Below are 14597 nucleotides of genomic sequence, written 5' to 3' on the forward strand. Positions count from 1 at the left end.
AAACCCTGAGCATATGGGCAAGATTCACCAGCCAGATACTACAGAAAATTCTTTCCTGGGGAAACTCAGATCCCACCCATTCAACATCCCATCACTGGCCATTGGGCCTATTTCCCATGAATATTTAAAGATCAATTAATTACCAACATCATGTTATCCCATCATACCATCTCCTCCATAAACTTATTGAGTTTAATCTTAAAGCCAGATAAATCTTTTGCCCCCACTGCTTCCCTTGGAAGGTATTCCAAAACTTCACTCCTCTGATGGTTAGAAACCTTTGTCTAATTTCGTCTAAACTTCCCAATGACCAGTTTATATCCATTTGTTCTTGTGTCCACATTGGTACTGAGCTTAAATAATTCCTCTCCCTCTCTGGTATTTATCTCTCTGATATATTTATAGAGAGCAATCATATCTCCCCTCAACCTTCTTTTAGTTAGGCTAAACAAGACAAGCTCCTTAAGTCTCCTTTCATAAGACAAGTTTTCCATTCCTCGGATCATCCTAGTAGCCCTTCTCTGTACCTGCTCCAGTTTGAATTCATCCTTTTTAAAATGGGAGACCAGAACTGCACACAGTATTCCAGGTGAGGTCTCACCAGTGCCTTGTATAACAGTACTAAAACCTCCTTATCTCTACTGGAAATATCTCTCCTGATGCATCCCAAGACCGCATTAGCTTTTTTCACAGCTCAGTTTCTTTTAAATATTACTGGGCATGCTGGTAGCCTGAAAAATGGCAGAGAAGGACAGCTGAGTGATGAACCTACATGCTTGCTAACTACTAGGGCCTGAAGCTGAGGCTCTGCATTGCTCTCTCTGCTAGCCAGGAGATTTCCTCTTATACATGACACTGGAAAACAGAGCAGCTTCCTGTAACAGCAGCAAGACTTGCAGGAAAAACACACAGCCCTGAAAGAAAAGGAGTACTTGTGGCATCTTAGAGACTAACAAATTTATTTGAGCATAAGCTTTCGTGAGCTACAGCTCACTTCTTATGCTCAAATAAATTTGTTAATCTCTAAGGTGCCACAAGTACTCCTTTTCTTTTTTGCGAATACAGACTAACACGGCTGCTACTCTGACAGCCCTGAAAGGTAATGGAAGAAGGAAATCATTCTGATTAGCTGGGTTATACGCATTTGTAACCCACCCACTGAGAATCATTTAGGCTGTCCCCTCTGTCCCCACCCTGATGTATACCCATCCACTGCCATTCACATTTTTAATCTTTTCTCCAATTCGGAGCCCAGGCACTGCCCATAGGATCATTATCATTGTCAAGCCCTCTCCACTACAAGCCTGCCAAAGCTGCAAACCAAAGTCAATCACTCAGTCTTCTGGCTGATGTTCTCTGCGCACCAGACACACTGCAGGGCCACAGGGATGGGATCATAACTGCTGCTGACAGCTTGTTGCCATGGTTTGTTTTATTTAAAAAAAAAAAAAAAGCACTGAAGCATCTGCCTGCCAACATGGGTCCATAGAAAGTTACATAGATTTTGTGACCAAACATAGTAAAAGAAACACGGCTGGTCCAGTCAGTGACCCCCTCCAATCCAGCAGGCATGTCTTTAATTGGCTAATTTGGCCTGTGCCCTCCTCAGGTTAGGGAGAAACTGCACTGGTCTTTACAGCATCCCATTCCATGGCAGGGAACACAAGGCTCTAGACTGATAACGCTCGCAGCTAGGGCCAAGCTCTCTCTGAAACCTGCCCTGATTTGCTCATGACCGGGGCCTGCTTTCTGGAGCCCGTTGGTTTGGTGAGGCAGAGAGGTGCTTCATCTCCTCATCACCTTCCAAGCCCCAGAAAGAAGTTCTACATTCTTCATTCTTGCCCTCTCCCATGGAAACACACCAGGTTTTCAGTATGCCCCACAGCAGCCAGGAACTGCTGCTCTAGAGAGACAGGTTTCAGAGTAGCAGCCGTGTTAGTCTGTATTCGCAAAAAGAAAGGAGTACTTGTGGCACCTTAGAGACTAACAAATTTATTTGAGCATAAGCTTTCGTGAGCTACAGCTCACTTCATCGGATGCAAAGCTTATGCTCTAATAAATTTGTTAGTCTCTAAGGTGCCACAAGTACTCCTTTTCTTTTTTCTAGAGAGACAAGGACCAACACCCATTTTATAAGGGAGGAAACAGGAGCAGAGAGGGGTCTGAAGGCACAATCTGACTGGCTGGCCTGTGCCGATGAGAGCCCAGCACCACACAGGACACCAGGAATTCACTGGCCAAAGTGATAGTATAAACATGGAGTCCACACGGCATCACACACTGCACGTACTCCTCATCTGTTGGAGGCCCTCCACAGCCTTGGACTGTTGCTTCACAATGTAGCCGAGCCTTGAAAACTGCACATCCTGGCTGCCCTTCCACTCATGTATTCCTACAAACCTGTAGTGCAGGGTCCCGGAGAGCTTCAAGCTACCCACAAATAACTCCACGCATTCGCTCAGGGAACACCAGATCTGCCCATTATCCTTCACCACCCTATGGATGGGTGGAAGTAACCGAATGACAGGGCCTGCTGGTGCAAAGTCATCTGTCAACACAGCGTGCAGAGCAGCCAGGTTTCCTGCTGAAAGCCCAGGCAGACAATAGGTCTCCTTCCTTCCTTCCAGGGCTAGGAAGGAACCCGTGCCACAATGCATTGCAGGCACTCTCCTTTTTCTGCAGGATGTCACCCGCTCTTCAAAAATATCCATGCTAAAATTAATTATCCATGCTAAAGGAAGCCCACTGGACCAAAGAGAGTCAGGTGTCAAATGCCATGTGGGCTCGAGTGTTAGGAAGGGAAGCCAGAGACGTTTTCAACTCCCCTCCTGCACCACTCTTTCAATAGCTTCCCAGCCCAGAAGGGCTTTGTCCCCTCTCAGGCCTGCATGGAAAGGTGACGGTGAACAGGGTGGATGAAGCAACAGCCTGGAAACTCATGTGGACAAATTTAACCAAACCCACTTGGTCTGTAAGCGGGGTTTGAACCGAGGCCATTCAGTGCTATAAGCCTTTACCGCTGGAGGACAAAGTCCATTAGTGGATTCAAACTTTGTATAAGAACCACCACTAGAGGGGGACAAAGAGCCCCCTCTCCTTACATGGGTTGCCCTAGCACAGAAAAGATCACCATGGAGCGATGTGCCCAGGGACATCTGTAGGGTGTCCAATGTAATTTCCAGCATTTTACGAGATTTAAGACATTTTATTTTTTAATCTACCCGACTACCTGGAGTTTAGCATTAGACCAATGCCCCATCCAGGTAGAAAGCCAACAAAACTCCATTCTGACCCAGCGGCCTTTGGGTCTTGTCCGTTATGACTCATCAGGCACACACAAAGCCAGGAAGAAAGCCATGCAGAAAGCCAACATTAATATTAGAGGGGAAAGCAAAATCAGAGCAGGTTCTCTACTGACCCGCACTGGGCACCTGGGACCCACCTCCCATTCTCAGCAAGGTCTCCCAACCCTTGTCCTCAGTACTGCTTATACAGCACCTTCAGCATGCATAGTGCTGTACAGTAAGAGCAGGATGGCTTTTAGTCTAAAGGCAGCAGAGTACCCAATATATACTGGGTACTGAGCACAGATCTGACCCTGCATACATAAAGTCAGACCTACGTGTGATGTAACAGAAGCTATTCATTCTTTGTGTTATTGCAACATTTTCTTAATACCTGTATGGAAAATTTGTTTTGTCTCATTATTTTTGTTTCTTTCCCCACCATCCCACTTTATCTGCCTCTTTTCAAGTTGTGCCTCTAACTTTTCTTTCCCCCTCCATTCAATTTCCTTTCCCCCCTCTCAATTTCCTCTTTCCTATTTTCTCTCCTCCTCCCTATGCTCTTTCCAGGACAGTGATCAATAAATGAAGCTCCCTTCTAATTGCTCGCTTGTAGCCTAAAAACTAAGCTTCTGTTCCTGAAAATACTTGCACAGTACACGGGAGCGTTCCCTGGATCAGGGCCTAGGCTCTCGCCACACCTGCTGTCAATCAGCAGTTCAGTGAGAAATGGAAGCACCACTCACTCCCTGCTGACCTAATGAGCAGCATGGAAAAACTAGGTAGGCCAGATACTAGCTGGCTTGCAGGGGAGTCTCCTGCCATTCCCAGGCACGCCCAATCTGCCCAAGGAGAAGCTGTGAGCTGGCTCCCAATGAACAGCAGAGGAGGAGGGGAGCCACTGAGAACTGCAAGGATGAAACACAGCAGCATATTAGGTGCTCTCACCTCCTGCAGGGGTTTCTGCAAGGCTGTGTCTATGCTAATTGTGGGATGGAACACAGGTAGGAACAAGTATCCGAGGATAGCCATGTTAGTCTGTATCCACAAAAACAACAAGGAGTCTGGTAGCAGCTTAAAGACTAACAGATTTATTTAAGCATAGCTTTGTGGGTAAAAACCCCACTTCTTCAGATGCATCAAGTGATAGGAACAAATGATTAATTAAACAGGCATGTTAATTAACCTATCCAGATCTGCTTTAGGAATCATTTCAGGGAAGTTCTCTGGCCTGGGTTACACAGGAGGTCAGACTACACGATACAGTGGTCTCTTCGGGGCCTTGGAATCTATGAAACACAGTTAACAACTGGCATCTTGTCTTTCAGACCACAAGCTCTTTGGAGCAGAACTTGCATTTACATCTGCACCGCACTGAGCACAGTGGGCCATAGGTGTCAACTGCCCCTCTTTCCCATGGGTGCTCAACCTCCACTCTACCCCTTCCATGAGACCCTGCCCCTTCCCACCCTTGCACTGCTCCCATTCCAACCCCTTCCCCAAACTCTGCCCTCTCCCTGCCGCTATTCCAACTCCTTCCCCAAATCCCCACCCCAGCCCCCCCCTCCTCCCCTGAGCACGCCACGTTCCCACTCCTCCCCCTCCCTCCCGGAGTGAGCTAACGCTGTCAAACAGCTGTTTGGCAGTGGCTGAGTGGGAAACGCTGGGAGGTAGGCGGAGGACCGGGGACGCGGCACGCTCAGGGGAAGAGGAGAAGGTGGTGGTGATGGTGGGGCGGGGCTTGAGGGGAGCTTGGCTGCCAGTTGGTGCAAAGCACCCACTAATTTTTCCCCATGGGTCCTCCAGCCCCGAAGCACCCACGGAGTCGGCGCCTATGAGTGGGACACACCGTGATGTGACCCTTAGCCATTACTGCTATAGAAATGTTTGCTAATAAGCAGCAGACATACCCCCAGTGAAGAGGCAGGAAGGAAGTTAGGGGCTGCTACTACAGGAAGGTCTATGTGATTTTCTGTCATTTGTAGTATTTGTCCAAGTACACTACAACTGTGCTAGTCACCCCACTCTGCAGCTTTGGGCGATTTCCTGCTCTTTAGGACTTTCACAGCTAAATCCCCGTCAGCTGCTTGTATTCTGATACCGGAGCCAGGTGGCAACTTGCTAGAAACCCTGGCTCCTTAGATGGACACACCCAGAGAGCAGCCTCTCAGACATCAAAATAGGAGATTATATAAAGCCAGCTTCCAGGCCATCAGCATATCCCTGGCAATAAAGCAGCTGTGCTTAAGTCACCCATATGGTCTCTGCCATGCAGGCTGTGCTGAAGAGAACGCTGGAATTTTCTCAATATTTTAAGAAAACCTATAATACACATACAGACAAAATCTTCACACTCAGCCATGCAGAGCCGGCCTGGGCTGGAGATTTTCAGGCCATGGGCACTGGAAAACAGTAAGCATCTATTTCCAAGGACAGTGGTTACTTATTGATAGCAGAGCTGCTTCTGCTCTTCTAGCTTGAATTTCTCCAGAGCAAACAAGCCTGCACAGAGCTCTGCAAAGCACAGAAGGAAGCAGTACTGGCCAGGATATTGTATTTCTAAATACAGCGGCAGGAGGAAGCTGATACACAGATGACCGCTGTAGCAATGATGGGCATTGGGCACTTTGACACCGGGCATTGGGCACTTTGACACCAGCCAGTGGGCCCCTTTATTGAGCTCAGACCCAGCTGCAATGACCATGGATCAGACTCCCCTTCACTGCGCTCAGGGGGTCTGCTCACCTCTTGCTAACACTTGTTCCCCTTTCCTGTGATGCTGCTTACCAAGGGTTCCCCTGTGGGAAGCTTGGGCTGCTCCCCCAGGGTATGAGTGAGAGGCAGCTTGCCTCCATTCTTCTCCTATGGTGCTGGTTACTGCTGGCCCGAGCTACAGAGGCTGATGCTGGTCTGTGAGCCTTATACCCTCCACCCCCGCCACCCAATTCAGAAGCACTCTCCAACATCAAAAAGAAAAGGAGTACTTGTGGCACCTTAGAGACTAACAAATTTATTAGAGCATAAGCTTTCGTGAGCTACAGCTCACTTCATCGGATGCATTTCATCCGATGAAGTGAGCTGTAGCTCACGAAGCTTATGCTCTAATAAATTTGTTAGTCTCTAAGGTGCCACAAGTACTCCTTTTCTTTTTGCGAATACAGACTAACACGGCTGCTACTCTGAAACATCTCCAACATCAGACGCTGGCCAATACTGGCAATCAAATGATCCCAAGCTAAAAGTCTCTCTCCCTGCTGCCTCCAGACAACAGGCTCCTCATTCCACACATACAAAATTCCCCCCCCCCCCCCAATACCTCAGCACTCACGCTGCTGCCAGTTGCACAAAAATGCTAAATTCTGGGGCTATTTGGCCACTTCTTCCTCTGGCATGAGCTGGCATGTACCCACAGGCATTTCTTTGGACAAAGAAAAGCCACCCCCTTGCAGCAAAGCTCCCTGACTCTGTAATTGCATATGCGTGCACACACCCACCGCCAGACGAGGTCCTTTAGAACAATGCAATCAAAAACAAAAAATGCCTGTTTGTTATCTGCCTGCCTGGGTTCCAGCAGATGGACAATAAATTGCATGTACTTGTTACATATTTTGTCTTTTTAACTTTGTACTCAAGCTCAGAGTTCTGTGATAAACATTGCACAGAGGAAGCAGCAAGACGCCAGCTGCTGCATTCGTCTCTCTGCAGTTCACTAGTCTGCAAACAAAGGCCGGTAGAGAGGGGCAATTCAGAATTTTTCCCCCAGGCATAGGCCACAAAGGCAGCGACCCTGCAAAACTCAGTTGGAGGCCTCTCTTTTGTATTGATAGCTTAGGAAATACTCAGTTGTTTTGCTTCAGGGTGACTGTGACCACCAACTCTTCCTGGTGGAAGAGACCAAAACATGGGCTACTTGCAGTTAAGGGTCTAGGAGTCAGCTTCAGAGAATTAGCATCAAGCAGTTACTTTTTCACTTAAATAAGTCCCAACAAGTATTCACTGGATCTTTCAAATCGCATCATAAAAAAAAGGTAGTCTAACCAATGGCCCAGCTGCTACTGGGAAAAATGTCCCAGGCCACAATGTGCTTTTTCAAAACAAACAAACAAAAAAAATCTATTTTTATGTTTTCCTGCACTTTAACCTCATTCTGTATTTCAGGAAACACTCACATCCCTCTCATTACAGAGGCAGGATCTGCCAGATTTTTCCGTGGAGTAAAAGGCAACAGGAAGACAAAGTTAATTTTCCATCAATAAAATCACCGTTATTTCTGGACAGCTGCCCATTTCAGCACATGAGCATCTCAACAAAGTCGGGCAGAGGGAAGAGAAAAAGAATTTGGTTACATTATCCTGAGATTCAGAATCACAACTCCTGTCATCTAAAATAATTATAACCCAGGGTCATTCATCACAAGAAAGTAACACTTCCAAACAAGCAGGACTTTATTAATCAGTCTCTGTCAATTTAAGGGGCAATAAAAGAATTCATGCACACACACAACCTGTGGAAGATAATTCCACTATTGCTTTCCGGTTATGGGATTTATTAGTCAATTGCAGTGGAAGTTCAAAATAAAAACTGGCCTTGGAAACAAGAAGCAGGAAAACACCTCTTCTTCTGACACTTTCCTGATATGTTTGGACTAGATCTGGTCAGGAAGTGAAAAGAAAAGGAGTACTTGTGGCACCTTAGAGACTAACAAATTTATTAGAGCATAAGCTTTCGTGAGCTACAGCTCACTTCATCGGTGAGCTGTAGCTCACGAAAGCTTATGCTCTAATACATTTGTTAGTCTCTAAGGTGGCACAAGTACTCCTTTTCTTTTTGCGAATACAGACTAACACTGCTGCTACTCTGAAACCGGTCAGGAAGTGATTTCCCCAACTTGCGGAAAAAGTGTTTGATTTTTTTTTTTCATACCAAGAGAAATGAACATGTTTTGATATGGGGGGGGGGGTTATATGCAAGATATTTCAACAAAAGCATACTGTTTTTGCAACATTTTCCATCAAAAAAGTGTTTCAACAGAAAATTTTGGACCAGCTCAGACTCTGACTGCTCTCACCACTCCCTTGAATACAGACCACCTTGGCTGGCATAGAACCAGCATTCGCTCTGTGGCACAGTCTCCCCTATACCCCTTTCCTCAGACCCCACAGCAGCTCTCCCCCACAAATAAAGCCAGGTCTCCATGGAATGTCAGGCAGCGGAGGCTGAGCTAGGGCTGGGAGGAGCAAGGGAGCAGCCACAGCCCATGGCATGCAAAGATGGCTTCTATCCAAGCGGATTTCTGCATGTTGTTGCTGCAAAGTAGGGAGCATGGGGTGTCTCTTCTCTCTAGGTTATCACCTGCTCCATGCATCTAGGCAGCTCATTTATGTAGTTGTGGGTGGATGGCACCTGCATAAACCCATCTTCCCTGGGACCGTGGGGCAAGAGTGCAGGGGAAGTAAAAGAGCCCAGAACTTCTGCAGGACTGATGCTTCCACTCATCACAAATCCTAGGAATGCTGACCTGATCCCTCCCTAAACGGGGAAGATTGGAAGTGAACTCTGCAAGATCATGGTTCCTCTGGCTCACTCCCATGGGTACTTCTGCTTGGGCAAAATATGGCCCCATCTCCCTGATTGCAGCTGGGGCAGTCAGGAGAGGACAGTCTTCTCCACTACCAACAACAATCAGTGATTCCATAAGAACAGAGTCACCCAGAGAGCAGGGAGAAATAAACTAACATCAGACTGGGGCCTCCAGGAAAACAGACACGGTATTTTCAGCTTAAAAGGAAAAAAGATTCACACACAAGGGAAGAAATCCAACCGGCTGAGTTATTCCCGCCCCCACAAAAAGACTTAGAAGGGGAGAAAAAGCAAATTCCTATTTCTCAGTGTTTACTTGGAGATGGCTGCAGCGGAATGAAAGTGCACAACCCTTCCCAAAGCTTTGAACACTCAGATGCTATCATAACCCCATGGTATTTCTCTACCAAAATAAACAACCAGGAGCAGCAAGGACTGGGGAAGATGGATGCTTGAGCTGTCACACACTTTGCTACATGGAAATAGATCATAGGAGGGAGATGGGAACTATTCTCCAGGGTGGGAATAACCTGCAAGCAGCACTAGCCAAAACTAAGCCAGAATGCAAAGCTAACTAATTCAATCAGAAAGTGATCTGGGTAATGGAGATTAATTTCCCATGCCTTTAAAATGATCCTAATCTTCAACAGTAATTCCCAGGACTCTTAAGACCATGACAGGTTGGAGAAGGGAGCAAGTCAAAACTAGGTTCTAGTTGGTGCCAAGCCACAGTCTGGACCATGTACTTTTCACGTAATAAAAGTGGTATTGGAAGAGGCAAGTTTTCAAATGGCGGCAAGGCACAGCAAGGAGTCAGGAGACCTGGGCTCTAGTCCCAGCTTGGCCACGACCAGCTCTGTAAACTGGGGAAAGTCACTAAAATCAGGATGCTCCACCGGAGACGCCCAGGGTCTGACTTTTACGGGTGCAGAACAGCCATCTCTTCAACTGCAGTCAGCAGGAACTGTGGGTACTCAGTGCTTCTGAGAATGGAGTCCAAGGTGCCTCAGGCTGGGCACCCAAGAATGGACATCCCCAAATTCAGAAGCCACTTTTTAAAATATAATTAAGTGTCTTTGTGCCTCAGTTTCCCCATCTGTAGAATGAAACTAATTCTGCTTTGTAAAGTGCTGTGAGCTCCATTAGTGAAAAGTGCGCTATAAGAGTATTTCACATACATTTACAGTAACGGAGAACAAAGCAATTTAGAGACTTTGGAAATGGTTTGGATGAGACATGCTCTGTACTTCAACATGCAGAATTGGGGGGGGGGGGGACATGTAGTTAACCTTTGCATTCTAGCTCTTTGCTGTCTGTAGATGCTGCTGGAACTCATTTCTGACTTTTACCTCCCATTCTTCCCACTACTGCCAAGTTCTCCTGTCTTTCTAAAAACAACTTTGCCCATCCTCTGGAAAGTCAACGTGTCCTAACTGAGGCGGGCCTCCTAGCACCGCCATCCTGGCAAAACTGGTCAGATCAAAGCCACTCAGCACCCACAATCAGTGTGAGATTTGCGGATGATTACAGACCAGTCAGCCCAACTTCGTTCTCTGGAAAGATACTGGAACAAGTTATTAAACAATCAATTTGTAAGCACCTAGAGGATAACAGGGTTATAACGAATAGCCAGGATGGATTTGTCACAAACAAATCATGCCAAACCAAAATAAGTTCCTTTTTTGACAGGGTTACTGGCCTAATGGATGGGGGGAAAGCAGTAGATATGATACACCTTGATTTTAGTAAGGCTTTTGACACAGTGCCAGATGACATTTTCATAAGCAAACTATGGAAACGTGGTCTAGATGAAATTACTGTAAGGTCGGAGCACAACTGGTTGAAAGACTGTAGTCAAAGAGTAGTTATCAAAGGGTTGCAGTCACACTAGGAGAGTAAATCCAGTGGGGTCCCACAAGGGTCAGTCCTAGGACTGGTACTAATCAATATTTTCATTAATGATTTGGATAATAGGGTGGAGAGTATGCTTATATAATTTCTGGGAGACACCAAGCTGGGAGGGGTTGCAAGCACTCTGGAGGACAGGATTAAAATTCAAAACAACTTTGACATATTGGAGAATTGGTCTCAATTCATCAAGATGAAATTTAATAAAGACAAGCTCAAAGTACATCACTTAGGAAGGAAAAACTAAATGTACAACTACAAAATGGGGAATAACTGGCTAGGCAGTGGTACTGCTGAAGAGGATCTGGGGTTTATAGAGGATCACAAATTGAATCTGAATCAACAATGTGATGCAAAAAAGGGTAATATCCTGGGGTGTATTAACAGAAGCGTTGTATGTTAGACATAGAAGGTAATTGTCCTGCTCTACTGGCACTGCTGAGACCCCAGCTGAAGTATTGTGTCCAGTTGTGGACACCACACTTTAGGAGAGATGTGGATAAATTGGAGGGAGTCCAGAGAAGAGCAACAAAAATGATAAAAAGGTTTAGAAAATCTGACCTGTGAGGAAAGGTTAAAAAACCTGGGCATGTTCAGTCTGGAAAAAAGATGGCGGAGGGGGGGGACCTGATAACAGTCTTCAAATATGCTAACAGCTGTTATAAAGAGGATAGGGATCATTTGTTCTCCGTGGCCACTGGAGACAGGACAAGAAGTAATGGGATAAAATCTCCCTTGCTGCAGATTAGGTTAGACATTAGGATAAAGTTTCCAACTATAAGAGTAGTTACGCTCTAGAATAGGCTTCAAAGGGAGGTTGTAGAATCCCTGTCACTGGAGATTTTTAAGAACAGGTTGGACAGATACCTGCCAGGGATGGTCTAGGTTTATTTGGCCCTGCACAACCCAGGGGGTTGGCCTTGATGGCTTCTCCAGGTCCATTCCAGCCCTCCCTTTCCGTGAGTCTATGATCTCAACACATTGGGTGCGGGACGGACGTGAGCTGTCTTGAAAAATCTGGTCCGAGCTGCAGAAGCGAGCACTTGAGAGATTGGCCCAGCCACACACCCCCATCCGGGCAGGGGATCAGACAACTCAGCAGAGATCCCAATCACTCTGTCCCAGTAAGCGCACACAGGGACTCTCCCAGGGAGCCGGTACCGGAGGACCAGATCAGGTGGAGCCCTCACAACTTTACAAATACCAACCATGCAGGTGTTTCCCCCTAACCAACCAAAGCAGCAGAGGTTTAGCTATACCCCTTTCCCTGCCACGCCCTATCCCTACAGCCTCTACTCATCATGTTAAATCCAAGCAGAGAGCCACAGACCAAGTTCCAACATGCTCCGCTGCCCTCTGTTCCCAGAGAGGGGGAGCCTGCAAACTGGAAAGGGGGGGCACCCAGGTTGGGGATGGGCTCAGCCCCCTTATTCCCAGGTAGGGGTGCACAGAGGGTGCGGAAGGGAGACACCAGCTGCCAGCCCCGCCGCAGGGAAGAACGCACGGACTGGGGATGGGCTCAGCTCTCGGGAGGGGGACGGGGGGGTTGCGAGGGGGGGGGAACACGGGGCGGGGGGGTCGCAGCCCCTACTGCCGGGTTGGGGCTGCACCCAGGGTGGAGGGAGAGCAGCCTTCCCTTTTCCCAGGCTGCGGGGAGTGTGGGAAGGGCAGGTACTAGTCCCTCCGAGGAGTGGGGATGGGGGGGGGAAGCGCTGCGGCTAGGCTGGGGAGCGAGGGCGGGGGGCACCGGTCCGTGCCCGGGGGGATGCCCGGAGGCGGGGGGCACCGGGCACTCACCGAAGTAGACGGTCTTGGCGCACCGGGGGCACTTGGCTGCCATGCCGCAGGTCCCGCCGCCGTGTGCGGGTCTCCCGGCTCCGCCCGGGCCAAGCTCCGCTCCGCGCCGCCCACAGCCCGGCTCGCCCGCCCATTGGCCGCGCTGCCGAGCGGGGGGGGGCCGCCTCGCCCTCCCTCCGCGCGCGGCGCCGCGGCTGAGACCCACGCGCGAGCCGGGCCCGCCGGCAGGTGCAGGGAGCAGCCCCCGCCGCCCAGCTGCACGAGGCGCCGCCCCATCACACGGCGCTGCGCTGTCTGCCCCCCCCCCCCGAGCGCGGGGCCGGCACCGGGGCCGGCTGGAGACGGCGGCCCGGCACCCTGCTGCCGCGCATCACTAGTCCCTGCTGAGCGCAGAGACAGGGCGGGAGACTGGGAGCCGCGGGGCTCCTCGGAGCCTGGCCCAGAGCGAGCTGCACCCGCCCGGGGCTGTGTCCGGTCCCAAACACCTGGGCAGAGCGGGACAGGGGCCCCCCAGGGGTCCACTTCGCATCCTCCCCGCAGCCCAGCCACGCTGGCCCCACCTGAACAGGGAAGGCCAGTGCCCCTGGATGTGTAGACACCAGCCCCCAAGGCTGCAGGGAGTTACAGACACAAAACTGATAGCAAATTAAGAGGCCCAAGCCCAGGAGAAAGGCACGTGCGATGGGAAGGCACTGACAGTGAATCAGGGGGCACAGTGCTCCTAGCCAGCTGCGGCGGTGATGGTTCCCACCACCCCTGGGTGGCAGGTGGCAGTGAAAGGGCGAAGAGGAGGATGGGGATACGGGAGAGGAGCAGGATTGGGTCCATACCTCTTTTTGAAATCAAAGGGAGCAGGATTGTGCTCAAAATTACCTACAACAAAACTCATTGATCAATGTGCTTAATTGCAACCTCTTTCCTTCCAGCAGAGCCGGGGCATGAGAGCTGAAGGCGATCTAACTACATGGAATGTTCCAAAGGGAACTAACCATCCATTTTCAAATCAGGAGGAGGAGACAAGACACAGGGTGGGATTTTCTTGCTCCCATTCACATAAATGGGAGTTGAATGCCCATGGAGAGCAGGATCAGGCTCTGTGTGTGTGAGCACATATTGCTCATAAGGGTTCTGCAATAGCCAACGCCTAAACCAGATCCATTCTACATAGGTTCTTATGCCATGCTCAGCACTATAGTAGCTGAGTGCCTTCCTGTAGTGCACCTGACTAGCATCTGTCATGGGTTTGTTCTCTCATCCTTGCCCCTCAGGGAGAAGGGTGTGCAGGGGAGTGTTTTGTTTTGGAAAAAAAAATTAATACATTCACACATATGTGGCTCTATGTGTCCATTAGTGAAGGCATGTCAAAGAAACATGCATTGCTCTTGGAGCTGACGGTGGTTAGGTTTGCGATGATCCTTAGTTTCTGCAGGAATTCATTCCACAATCTGGGACCAGCCCCCATAAAAGGTTTGGCGTCTGCAAAGACAAGCCTTCCCCTTGGGCTAGAGAGTTCCACTGTGCCAGAGGAGTGAAGTTCTCAGTCATGGACCTCAGCCTGGGCTTTAGGCCCTTTCATGTACCTTGAGTCCAGGCCATGGAGCTCCTTGAAGGATCAAGACCTTGACTTGATAAATATGGGAACCCAGTGTAGAGAGTGGAGGGCAGGTTTGATGTGCAGGTGGTTACTGAGCCTGCGTTGTTGAGGGATGCACTGCAGCATTCTGTACTAGTTGGAATGTCTCAAGGGCTGAAGGCTTCATGCCCAGCTGTATCACACTGGTGTCATCCAGACAAGAGGTGACAAAGGCGAGAAGAACTGAGGCCAGGTCTTCATCCTCCAGAATGGGATGGAGGCTCCAAGCCAAAGATGATAGAAAGCGTTACTCACAGACGCGTTCCTACACTAGGGAAGTTTTTCTGAACATATTGATTTGTCTGAGTAAGGAGGCCTGTTAAATTAAAGACTTATAAGTAAATGGTGCCATTCGGTAGTGTTTACAAAGCGTCTAATGCTTCTGTGCATCCTTT

General features: G+C 48.8%; 1 protein-coding gene across 1 annotated transcript in view; it reads right to left on the reverse strand.

The window, feature by feature from the left end:
• The window catches only part of LOC119859875 (cysteine-rich protein 2), a 59464-nt gene extending 46694 nt beyond the window's left edge, over positions 1–12770 (reverse strand). Inside the window, exon 1 of the mRNA XM_038412679.2 lies at positions 12570–12770. Coding sequence (XP_038268607.1) covers positions 12570–12612 — 43 coding nt within the window. The 5' untranslated portion in view covers positions 12613–12770. The remainder of the gene's footprint in view (positions 1–12569) is intronic.
• Between the last annotated feature and the right edge of the window lie 1827 nt (positions 12771–14597).

Source organism: Dermochelys coriacea, chromosome 8 (assembly GCF_009764565.3).
Source record: "Dermochelys coriacea isolate rDerCor1 chromosome 8, rDerCor1.pri.v4, whole genome shotgun sequence".
Taxonomy (NCBI): Eukaryota; Metazoa; Chordata; order Testudines; family Dermochelyidae; genus Dermochelys; species Dermochelys coriacea.